At 42.4% G+C, this 13081-nt stretch overlaps 1 protein-coding gene across 3 annotated transcripts in view; it reads left to right on the top strand.

Moving 5' to 3' along the window:
* Window positions 1-4730: 4730 nt before the first annotated feature.
* The window catches only part of LOC133413596 (netrin receptor UNC5D-like), a 91710-nt gene continuing 83359 nt past the window's right edge, over window positions 4731-13081 (top strand). For all 3 annotated transcript variants that reach the window (XM_061698177.1, XM_061698176.1, XM_061698175.1), the window contains exon 1: window positions 4731-5081. In XM_061698177.1, the coding sequence (XP_061554161.1) occupies window positions 4988-5081 (94 nt within the window). In that variant the 5' untranslated portion in view covers window positions 4731-4987. The remainder of the gene's footprint in view (window positions 5082-13081) is intronic.

Raw genomic sequence — 13081 nt, 5'->3', positions numbered from 1 at the left:
GAAAACAAAAGTAGTATCGAACATCCCTACTATATAACCAGAATTGAATGTAGACAGCAGCAAGAATTTTCGGCACCGATGTATGTCTAAATAGCAACGTTATCTGTAATCAACAAATGTAATCTTCGGAGCTCCCCCTCCATCATAGCATACTTTGCACGTATCACACACACACACACACAAAAATTCCTTTTCTTTCAAAAACAAAACACACTACTTTGGAAATGTAAATATGGCTTGTCAAATCATGTAGCTCAAGTCTAAGAGGTCAAGACAAGTCTTTTAAGTTTTAGCCCAGCAGGTCCCAAGTTCTAAAATTGTCAATTTAAGTCTGACTCGAGTCGTGTTACTCGAGACCCCCACCTCTGCCATTACGTTCCCCAGCCATCCAGGTGTCCAATGTGTATAACAAAAATACCCTCACGGTGACTTTATCCCGCTTTGTCCTCGAGTGCAGTAACAAGAGAATTCCCAACAACAAAAAGTGTTGGCGGAGAGCGACTCCCGAGGGTCTGATTAGCTAGGCGGACCCCGGCCCTGTCTCTGGCATGCTCTCTGAGGTTTGAGCCCATATAGCTGAAGGCCCATGGTGGGCACACACACACACACAGATTCACACTCACACTGTGTGTACCGTGGATCCATTACCACACACACACACACACAAAGAACATTACTACGACCTTGAGCACAACCAATGGTCATTTACGCTGTTAAAAAAAAAAAAAGCATGTGGGCTCAAAGAAGCGCAGCTGGAGTAGCTTCATCCGTTCCTGTCAATAGTCGTATACTGTCATTGCAAAGAGAAGTTATATAAGTTACTTGAAAGCAATGACGTTTCTGGCAAATCTTAGATTACATTATTATTTTTTTAAAGCTTCCTGCGAGCACTTTTAAAATGGGACATTTCAAGCCGAGAAAACATATCTTTAGCGAGGAAAGTAGTAGCTACCTTTGGCAATGCAATATTTTGCCGCAAAAAGAACATATTTTCTTTCGCAAATGTCCTCATTAGGCTGTGAAAATTGCGTCTTGCCTAAAACATTGTATTTTGCCATTCAAACAATCTGAAAAAAAACTTCATTATGCCACCAAAAAACGCATTATATTTGACCCTTGGTTATATTTTCCCATGAAAAGGCTGTATTTGTTCACAAAAAGGCAACATAAGACTAAGACAATTCTGCATTATGTTTTGCCTCTAATTTGCCATGCAACAACTTTAAAGGTTATATTTAGCCACAAAAAAAAAATCTCTAGAAGTCTCCCTTGCCATTAAAACACAATTTTTGTTCACAAAAGCCTACATTAGACTCTAAAAAGTTTGCATTTTGTTTTAAACGTATGTTGCCTTTTAAAGCACTCTGAAAGGCTTTACTATGCTACAAAAAAAAAGCATTATATCTTAAAGGTTCCGTCATAATAAATGTCAATTTGTTCACAAAAAGTTTATATTGGAGCATGGCAAAGCTATGTTTTGTCTCAAAAACACAATTTTCCACACAAAAATATCTGGCTTTGCCTATGTTTTGCCATTAAACCCCTTTTAAAGGCTATAACAGGCCAGAAAAACACTTTTGCCCTTAAAAGGTGATGTATTTTGCCATTAAAACACCAGATTTGTTCACAAAAAGGCTACAGGCCGTTTGCCTCGTCAGTAACATTACGCGCACATACGTTGTGACACTGTGGCTGCTCAGTTTGTGCAACGCGGCTGAAGAGGAGTTTATTATTTACCAAGCGGTGACAAACAAACGTGCCTTGCAGCAAGACCTCCCACACGGCACCTCGGCCCGGCTCCTCGTCTATTATCTCGCCCAAGGCCGTCGGAGCACCACCTAAACGCTTCTATTCACATCTTTGTGTGTTTAAGAGGGACGCGCGGCCGCCGATGAACCTTTAAGAATAAACACAAATTTCAGAGATGTTTTATTGGCTGGGGATATTTGGCTTCTTTGGAAAATGACCCCGGTGAGAGCAGCTTGTGTTTGTTCTTTAAAGCCTGTACGGACTGAGCTATCTTAATCGATACGTTAATCAATTAGGAGTTGGACGAGAGCGAGGATCTCAATTAAAGACATTGGGTACAATGATCACTTTGGTACACAATTGCCTCCAAAATACAAATATGACAAATATGGCCATTAAAAAAAAAAAAAAAAAAAGTTCACAAAAAGTCTACATTAAGCCATGAAAGACATTTGTCTTAAAGGGCTCACTTTAAAAAAAAAAAGAAAACTTTGTGAATGCAATATTTTTACCATTAAAACACTGTATTAGTTAGAAAACAAAAAAAGAAATGTTATATTTTGCCATTAAAACGCCGTATTTGTTCACTAAAAGGCAGCATTAGTCTTTGGAAAATGTTTTGTCTTGTGCATGAATTTTGCCACGAAAACAGTCACAGGCTTCTTTGAGCCAATATTTTTCACGTGTCACATGACAGACGGGTGATGCTGGATGATGTCATCAGCGGGACAAACGACATCATCTTCAAGGTGAGCGAGCGAGCGAACCAACGCGGCTTTGGCGGGCCAATAAAACACCGACGTTGCGACAAAAGCTCCTTGTGTCGTTCTCGCTCCGGCGATCCGCTCAATGGTCTCGAGGCCGACGCCGCCTCCCTCCCCGAATATTTAATTCACGTTCATGGCTACCTCCAGAAATATTATCCCCAGGTTTGACCTCGCACACTCCCTGCTCGATATGCTAATGAGGATGCACAAGGTCAAGCTGCTGATTTAGTTGCAGCTGTTGATTGGCATGCCGATAACAATTGCATTAACAAAATATCAATGACACTGATTCGATACAAATACATTAAAATAAAAAATGATAAACTGAGTAAACTATAGGTCGCTATCTGTAATTTCAACAGCGATACCAATACACAAAAAAATATGATACCAAGTAGAGGTTGGTATAAACGATAGTGATAACGATAGTAAAAATAAACGATAGTGATACCGATACCAGCAGATGAGTAAACCTAAAACTTAAAATGCATCCAATTTAATTTGAAACTCGTGACAGGCAATTCCATACATTTCCTTATCAATACGGTACCAAGTAAAATAGATTCTAGTGTCAACAATAATGTTACCAATGCAGATGCATTGAAGGAAACACAATACCAAGGAAAATAAAGGCTGAAATTTTTAAAAACGTGACAACTAGTAAAATAGAGGCTGGTATCGCTATCGATACCGATATAGATCCCCATACATTAAAAAACATGATACAGAAGTAAAAATGCCAATACATTTAAATGCACAATACCAAGCAGACGAGAGGCTGGGATCGCCAATACGGATATCAATACCAAATCATTAAAACAAAATACCAGGTAAAAGAAAGGCTGGTATTGTCGATATTGACACCAATATATTAAAAACACGATCTTCTTCTTCTTTTCCTTTGGGCTTGTCCCTTTAGGGGTCGCCACAGCGGGTCTTCCTTTTCCATGTAAGCCTATCTCCTGCATCCTCCTCTGGAACACCAACTGGGGCATGGCCACTAATCACATTATACGTAACACCCTCAATTTCGAGTTTCAGCCTCATCATTCGATCTGATACTCTTTTCACCAGCAAGACATTCTTCGCCAACTCTTCTTTTCAAATAACCCCGACTCCATTTCTCTTCCCATCTACACCATGGTCAAATAATTTAAACCCTGCGCCTAACCTTCTAGCCTTACTGCCTTTCCACCTGGTCTCCTGGACACACAATATATCGACCTTTCTCCTAATCATCATGTCAACCAAATCCCGAGATTTTCCTGTCATAGTCCCAACATTCAAAGTCCCCACATTCAGTTCTAGGCTATGTGCTTTCCTCTTCCGTTTCTGCCGAATAACCCGCTTTCCACCTCTTCTTCGACCCAGAGTACCGCAAAGTTTACAAACTTTTATAGGGTCTTTGTCAAGGCTCCAACCAATTATTCATGTTTACATTCCTTCTTAAGGGAAAATTATTTTCAATTTACAAACTTTTCAACTTACAAACCCTGTTCAAGAACCAGTTAAGTTCGTAAATCAGGGTTCCACTCTATAGCCGTTGCCGATATTGACACTATTACAATTGGTTTTGCTTATACTGATTAAAAGTTAAAATCCATACACCTTCGATTCAAACTAATGATAGGCGATACCGCACATTAGTTTCAAAAGCACAACACCAAATAAAATACAGGCCAGTATCGCTGATACAGATACCGAAACCAAATAAAATTGACGCTGGTTTTAGTCAATCGTCGTAATGTATCAATAACAATACATTTAAAAGGATTCAACTAAGTGGAATAGGAGCATGGTATCCCTGGTATCAGTAAGGCTGATATCAGCGTATTAATATTTCAGTATCAAACTCCGTTTTCACTCTGAATTTTAACATACCAGTAACATTGTTTCATGGTCAATAAACGGCCCCTCCCCTCCACCAGCAACCAATTTCCATAATGCATGTTTTTTTTTAAACAAGGACTTGAGACCACGTGTGTTTGCAATTTAACCCCTCCACCTTTTTGATCATCGGACCAATCAGCAAGCAGATGCTCGTTAATTAGTAAGGCAGAAAACAACACCACGTGACTCTCTCTCTCTCTCCCTCTCTCTCTCTCTCTCTCTCTCTCTCTCTCTCTCTCTCTCTCTCTCTCTCTCTCTCTCTCCCTTTCTCCTTCTCCGCCTCATGTCAGTGCAACTCTTCCTCCTCCTCCTCCTCTTCTCCTTCTTGTTCTTCTCTTCTCTGCGCACTGCGTTGCAACCGCGAGGTAGCGGCTCGGCTCGGACATTTGCACCAGCCCAGACAGCTCGGGAATTTTTATTCCTATTATTTTTATTTATTTTTCTTGGTGCCTTATTTATTTATTTTTTAAAATTTTTTCTTTAGTTTTGTATTTATTTTTTTTAGGCTCTTTCTCTTTTAGCCCACAAATGCACGGGTGCGTGCGCGCATCACGCGGACACCCGCCGCGAACAGAGCCGTGATGGGATGCCGGAGCTCCGGGAGATGCGCGACTTCGGCCGTGCCGCTGCTGCCGCTCCTGGTGCTTCTTCTCCCGGCCACCGCGCTCGGCCGAGGTAAGACCCCTTCGGATCACTGCGTGCGTGCGAGCGTCGAAGTTGCACATGGAAGTTCACCGACACCGCTTGTCAATTAAAGCGTCAGAAGGTCTCGGGTTCGAGTCTGAGAAGCTGGAAAGTGAACATTCGTGGTGGTGATGTGCGCGTGGGCGTGTGGGACGTCACCCTATGGGCTCCCACCTGTCAACCAAGCGCATCTTTGTGCGGCTCAACAGTGAAAGTGTGTACCGCCGTGGCGAGTGAGTTTGCCTCGCAGTTCTGTGGTTTGCATATGTTCTCCCAATGCTTGTGTGGGTTTCTTCCCACACTCCCCAAAAAGTGTATGTTAGGTTCATTAAAGGCTCAAAATTGTATATAGGTGTTAATGTGAATTGTATGTTTTTATGTGCCCTGTAATTGACTGGCAATGGGTCGGGGGTCAACCACGCTTCTCTCGCCAAAAGTCACTTTAGGTGTCGTCGAAGACTCTGAATCGTCGATACGTGTGAATGTAAACGCTTGACGATATGCAGTATGGAAAATTGATTTTTGGAATTTACAAGGACAACAACGCTGACTTTTTCATTACCACAGACAGTTGCTAACTCATCAATATGTTTGTGACGCTAATATTTTGGCCCTCCCTGCTCAGCAAACCATTGGAAAGAGCTCTTGATGCGACGCATTTTAATGAGCTTGATTTAAAAATACAGTCTGTGTTGTTCTTCCCCGCACACTCCTCAATAGCGCAAATCAACTGAAGGGCCTTTAATTGGTCACCAAGGAGATGGCGGACCGAGCTGCGTCGTTATTTTGCTCATTTCAACAGGAAACAGTGCACACATATCAATACTATTTAAAAGCAGAAAATATAGGCTGGTGTTGCTGATACTGATATCGATACAATTAAAAACAAGGTACCAGATGAAGTTGATGCTGGTATCGCTGATGTTGACACAAATAGATGAAAAAACAAGATACCGAGTAAAATGAAGGTCAGTATCGACGAGACTGATATCGATATCAATGTTATACACGAGATACCAAGTGCATTAGAAGCTGGTATCACAGTTACAGATATTACCAATACATTAAAAAACAAAAACAACAAGTAAAGCAGATGCTGGTTTTGCTGCTGCTTATACTGATACCAATACTTACAATACAATACCGTGAAAAATGGTATATATCGTATTGTCAATACAAATATCGATAAGTAAAATTGAGGCCGGTATCGCCAATAGCGATATCAATAACAGTACATTAAAACACAAAATCAAGTAAAATAGAAGCTAGTATTGCTGATACCAATAGTGATATCAATGCAAACACAATACTAATTAAAGCATAAATGCTGGTATCACCGATATTGATAAAAATAGATTTAAAAAAATAAAAACATACCAGGTAAAGTACAGGTCGGTATCAACAATTGAGGCTGATATTGCTGATACCAATATTGATATCAGTACAAAAAAAAATTAAAACAGACAAAGGATGCAATGGTGAGAGTGGATGGTCAGAGTTGGGCATGGATGAGTTTATTTTCATTTTTCATACTTCCGCTCAATAATTGCAAGTTTGCTTCACTGAGGAGTGTGAATGCTCCTTCATCTAAATGTGCCCCACGATTGGCTGGCGTCCAATTGAAGGGCGTACCCCGCTTCTCTCACCAAATGTCAGCATAGGTTCACTGAGGGCTCAAAATCATCCATCGGTGTGAATTTAAGGCTGAATGCTTGGTTGTATGTATGCGCTCTCTGATTGGCGGGTGGCGAGTCCAGGGTGTACTCCTTTAAAAAAAATAAATACATACATATTTTTCGAAGCATTTTAGTTTTTCGTCCCCATTTCATCCTTAAAAACTGTTTTCTTTGAGCAATAGTTTGATGCTTTTGTATTAGCGCGGCAAGAGCTAGTCACCATTTATTTTGATATTTTCAAGAAGTCATATATTTTAAGGCTTTTCAGCGTTTCAACAACGCACAAACATTGTTTTATGTTCTGGTAAACTGGCCTTTTTTCAGTGATGGACAAGGGCTGGCATTTTTGGGAACACTGTTTGAAACTTTGTATAACAACAAAACAACAGGTGTAGCGGTGCCTTGTGTGTGCTGATTCCATTTGCACGTGACTCGTAACACGCAATGATGTCATTGATGTCAATTACTTTTTCTTTTTTTTGCTATAAGCCACAGGGCTCGGGTCCCTATTTACTGCATTATATTGTCAACTGATTTTGCTTTTGCTTTCTGCTTGACCAAAATGCACAAGACATTTTTATTTACTTTAAAACCAACAGTTGTGTATGGACATTTCTGAGGAGGTAAGATATACGGTGGAGGGCGGGAGTGAACGCGGGGGGAATAAAAGGCCACTGCGGGTGTGTTTTATGTTTGCCGCTAAATGACTTTTCTCGGCCAGGCGACTTTGATTGAAGCGACGTCGGAGCGGAGACGCGCCGCTCGGCCACGGCCGTCGCCGCCGCTCGCCTGCTCGGCGGGAGATTGCGACGTGCTCGCTTTCGCTCCTGCATTATTGAAGGGGAACACATTTCTAACCGGGCGGGGGCAAGGAGGAGAAGAAGGGGGTTGGGGGGAGAGAGAAAAAGGAGCGCTCGGTTATGCTGATGAAGCTGGATGACGCTTGGACAGCGGCACTGTCAAATATGCATTTTTGTTTTATTTCTAAACAGGTCAATATCCATTGTTATATTATTTTAAAAGCGGATCGATACGGAGGCCGTTTTCCTTCCCTGGAGGGCGTGGCAGCGATCAGAAACGGCGCTTTTATTGTGAACGTGATGTCATGTGACTGGCTGGGTTTCCTTTGTGCTTCTGGGTGATGGATCACAAGATGGCGGTGATTCATCGGCGCAGTTGATATGTATTGTAAGCAGGACTATTAATATAAACACGTAATTAGGCTCTCGTGTGTCGCAATCGTCATCGCAATTTCCTGACATTTAACGTATGTCAAGCTCAACCTTTATTGAGCCGAGGCACAATATTTGTCACAGAAAGTACTGTGGCGCCTCGAGATAAGAGTTTCATTTGTTCCATGACCACGCTTGTAACTTGAAACACATCTCCAATTATCTTTTCCCAATTAAATGAATGGAAATGCCATTAATTCATTCCAGCCTTCCCCTATAAAACAACAAAACATATTGTCATGTATATTTTAATGGGGGAGGGGGGAACTCTGTAATATTGTACTTACTGCACAAAAACATACGGTAATGAAATAATAGAATTAAAAGCATGAAACAGTTTTTGTCACACTGCATCAATTGAAATGGCCGTTGTACTGCTCTTTCTGGTGTGACCGCCTTGGCCACGAGACGTCTCGACACCTCTCCCAACTCATCAGTACGACCCTAATATTAGTCATTCTTTGCAGAGGATAACGAATATATGACTGTTGCTGCACCATTTGTGTTCAATCCGTTACTTAATGGGTTTATATAGATGCTATTTAGCGTGAGCATTAAGCGAGTGGACAAAAAGGCTAAGCTATGTGGACATTCTAAATCCACAAGGTGTAATGTTCTGTTTTATGTTCAGTAGGCTTCAACCGGTCACAATTTGCCAAACTGCTGCTTATTGTGAAGTAAGTTGAGTTGAGTTTTACTGCCACCATACAGCGCCCCGATGATCATCCTTCGGCAAGGCCATACATACACACGTGCACCATGCAAATGGCGCCCGTGCCCGCCACAGCCATCTTGCTTTGTCTCACAGCAAATCGATAAAAGAATAGCAGAGAGAGTGAGGAACACTCGCACTAAAACAAACGATTTTAGTGGTCATAATTAAAATGGAATACAATCTAAGTTCAAAAGCATATATATTTTGAAACGTTTTAATCGTAACAGCATTTAGCAGATACATGTCCAACTCAGGCCCCGGCGCCAAATTTGGCCCACGATGTAATTATATTTGGCCCGCAAGACCATATCAAATGTGTATTAGAGCCTTTTTATTAAAGGGCATTCTTATTTTTTGGAGGGTTGTTTTGTTATTGGTCTTTGAAAAAAGATTTACATAAAAAAAGAAAGGTAGTTGGAGATAGATGAATAGAAGATAGAGAGACAGAAGAATTCATGTTATCTATTTACATACAAAACAACAAACAAATACCATTGATGTCTTTTATCGCAAATTTGATTTCTCATGTGTTTATAATATTAAAGTTTGTTTATTCCGGATTCAGTGTTTAAGAAAAATGTGAGTTTTTTTTTTTTTCGTCATATGATTTCACGCTACATTTCTGCAGAGAAGGGAAACATGCGCATCGCAGTGATTTTTCATTAAATATTGAGTTTGGCCCGCGACGTTGTCCCAATTCTGAATTTTGGCCCACCGTGTATTTGAGTTTGACACCCCTGATATGGCATCTTTTTACACTTCTATGACAGTTCAAAATGTAACTTAAAACGCCGCATGTACAGTGGATGCAAGTTTTCTAATGGTGGCATTTACATTATTTCCGATGGGGATTGTTGCAGCAATATTTTCTATAAAGGGGAGAGATCGCATAGAGCAGTAGACAAGATTTTTTTTTTTTTTTTTTTACTAACAGGAAAGCTGCTGTAATGGTTATATTAAACTGTGAGCCGCCTCTGATCGCAAACATACGATTGTTCGCAGTTACTTGGACACGTGGGAATAACATCGGGTAATGAGCCGTGAGGTGCTTCACCGAGTCGCTATTATGCGCTCACGTGCGGGATAGTCGCACCGCGCCTCCCATGTGCGACGTCTCCCTCGTAATAAAGGCCCCGTGCTGCGCGGGACTGATGGGTTGCCATTTCAGCCCTTTCGCTTTCACGCCGCCGCCGCCGCCGTGCACGTGGGCAGTTTAGAAAGGGAAAGCAGCCTCGGAGCTAACGGGCCGTCCACAAGGCCATTCCGGAGGCGCTCTCAAGGACGGCGCCTCGATGTCGTGATTCAGCGACCATATACGCTCGTGACAAATGTGCCGACGGGATGGCGCGACGAGGCGGCGTTCCCGGGGAAAAGTACCAGGCGGGAGACGGATGGGGCGTCCCCGGGCAGAATGCTTAACGCGGCTCTCGTGTTTTCCGGGGCTGATAGCTTGTCTACCGTGCCTCCTATCAGATGAATGAATTCCTGCATGAATCACACACGAACGCATATTTAATAAGTCTGCACTCGACCAAGGCCTGCCCCTTCTGGAAACTTCTGGGAGATGACTCAAGACTTCGGAATGAAGTGTCAAAAGTATTGGGACAAAACTCTGAAACAATTCACGAAGTGACCGACCTGAACAACCAAACCACAATCCAACCTACTTACTGTACCTACCCACTGACCAATAATCAACCCATCTGCCTAGTTAGCCACGCACCCAAACCTACCTACAAAACTACCTACCTACTTTCCTACTAACCAACAATCTGCCAGCCTACATACTGACCGACCAACGGACAACCCGACCTACCTATCTCCCAACCTACCTACCTACCTTCCTTCCTTCTGGTTAGCACATCTGCCTCACAGTTCTGGGGACCGGGGTTCAAATCCCGGCCTTGCCTGTGTGGAGTTTGCATGTTCTCCCCGTGCCTGTGTGGGCTTTCTCCAGGCACTTCGGTTTCCTCCCACATCCCAAAAACCTGCGTGGTTGGTTGATTGAAGACTCTAAATTGCCGTAGGTGTGAATGTGAGTGTGGATGGTTGTTTGTTTCTATGTGCCCTGCGATTGGCTGGCGACCGGTTCAGGGTGGACCCTGCCTCCCGCCTGAAGATAGCTGGAATAAGCTCCAGCACGCCCGTGACCCTCGTGAGGATAAACGGTGATGAAAATGGATGGACTTTTATACGGCATCCATGTTAGAGAGTCACTCTACGGAGGTCTAAATAGCCAAAATACGGTACCTTTAAGGACAGTTCCATTGTATTCAACCTTTAAGTACAATACATTTGCATGTAATATTTTCGAATTTTTTGTTTCCCAACATTTATTTAGTTAATATTTCCAGTAACTTATCTGCAATGCATTTCAATTGAACCATTATTTATGTAGTCATACTCCCCCCTACATTTAAGCACAGAGGTACTAACTCATTTTGATGCCCAGCGTGTGATGTGCTCGACTGGATGTGTTACCAGGGGTGTCAAACTCATTTTTGTCACGGGCCACATCGTAGTTATGACTTCCCACGGAGGGCCTCTACAACTGTGAACCCATATAAATAAAAGATGACCTCATATACTGTAATTACATACAGTATACACAACACGATGAATAGCTAGTTTTGAAATCAGAAGCCTATAAAAACATGGTTTTCAACTATTACATTTCTTTTCAAAGGGGGGTTAGTTAAAAAAAAGTACTTGCACATACCTCAATGGTATTACACCAGAACACAATGAGCAATTTTGATTGGCTTTCGCGGGCCACATAAAATGAGCCGCACCTGGCCCCCGGGCCACCAGTTTGCCACCTGTGTGTTACACCAACGGTGTTAAAGCAGCTATGTAAAAGTCGACGTGCATTTGAGGCAGGTGAAGGCTGTCGTCAAGGCAACAGCAGCAAACATTCACCTACCGACGTCGTCGTGTTTTATTCATCGAGGCAGGCGCCGCGCTTTAAGACGTCAGCACTACAGGCTGAACAACTCTTGAAGGTCCGCTGGCGGCGCAAAACTCTCGTCCCTTGATTTAGGAAGGCGGCGGCAGTGGCGGCGGCGATATCCGCGGCGCCATGGACACTCGCCATTGTCAGCCTGACAGGACGCCCAAATTGAAATGTCAGGGCCCAACCAACACGCGCTGCATCAGAATGGACGGCATTATTGTTATTATCCGGCGTAACGCTAATCCTCGTTCGAATGCTGCGCTCAAATGCGACAGCGGGCTGAGTTTAAAAAAAAAATCATAAAAAAATCTTATTAACAGAAGCGCTCACCGCGGGTCGGCTCTATCAGAATCCGTGAAAGCGTCTCCTCTTGAAGATGGGCGCCACGTCGCTTCCTGTTTGACTCTCGAGGTCTCAATCAAAGGCAGATACCAAACCGAGTCTGCCCAAGCCAATTTGCTGCTCGTTGACTCGCGGGTTCCAACTGGAATATTTTATCTCTCCATTATATGCAATGAAAATGAGGCTTGAAACCCTAACCCAGGCTTGAAACCCAACTTTCTTACACCAACCACACCAACCTTGAAATCCAAATTTGAAACTCTGGCCCATGTTTGAAACCCTAACCCTGACTTGAAACCCAAATTGGAAACCTTAAACATGACTTGAATTCCTACTTCAAAACCCTAAGCCAGTCTTGAAAACCCAACTTGAAACCCTACTTTGTAACCTTAGCACAGGCTTGAAAACACTAACTTCAAACTGGATGTCACCGTAACTGGAAACCCTCATTTTAAACCCAAACACAGGCGTGTAACCCTATTTTGAAACCCTAACTCAGGCTTAAAACTCTAATTTGAAACCCTAACCTTGCCTCAAAGTCCTACCTTGAAACCCTATACACATATACATGACACCCTAATTTGAAAGTCTAATTTAAAACCCTAACATTGGCTTGGAACCCTAAATTGAAACCATACCCAAGGCTTGAAACCCAAATTTGAAACCGCAACTATAATTTGAAAACCCACTTTGAAACGCTAACCCTGATTTGAAACCCTAGTTTGGAACCTGAACTATAATTTAACACATTAGTTTGAAACTCTAACCTTGACTTGAAACCCAAACTCAAGCTTTAAACCGTAATTGAGACTCTTAATTTGAAATCCTAACCAAGGCTTGACACCCTAATTTGAAAGTTTAATTTGAAGCCCTAACCTTGGCTTGAAACCATAATTTCAAAGCTTAACGTTGGCCTGAAACCCTAATTTCCAAACTCCTCTAGGCTTGTAACCCTAAATTGAAAGCCTAACCCTGATTTGAAGCCATACTTTGATACCCTAACCTAGTCTTGCGACCCTAATGTGCAACCTTACCCCAAGTTTGAAACCGTAACTTGAAACCCTAACCGACGT

Source organism: Phycodurus eques, chromosome 15 (assembly GCF_024500275.1).
Source record: "Phycodurus eques isolate BA_2022a chromosome 15, UOR_Pequ_1.1, whole genome shotgun sequence".
Classification (NCBI taxonomy): Eukaryota; Metazoa; Chordata; class Actinopteri; order Syngnathiformes; family Syngnathidae; genus Phycodurus; species Phycodurus eques.
Note: the sequence above shows the minus strand (reverse complement) of the source record. Positions and strands in the feature narration are given on the sequence as shown.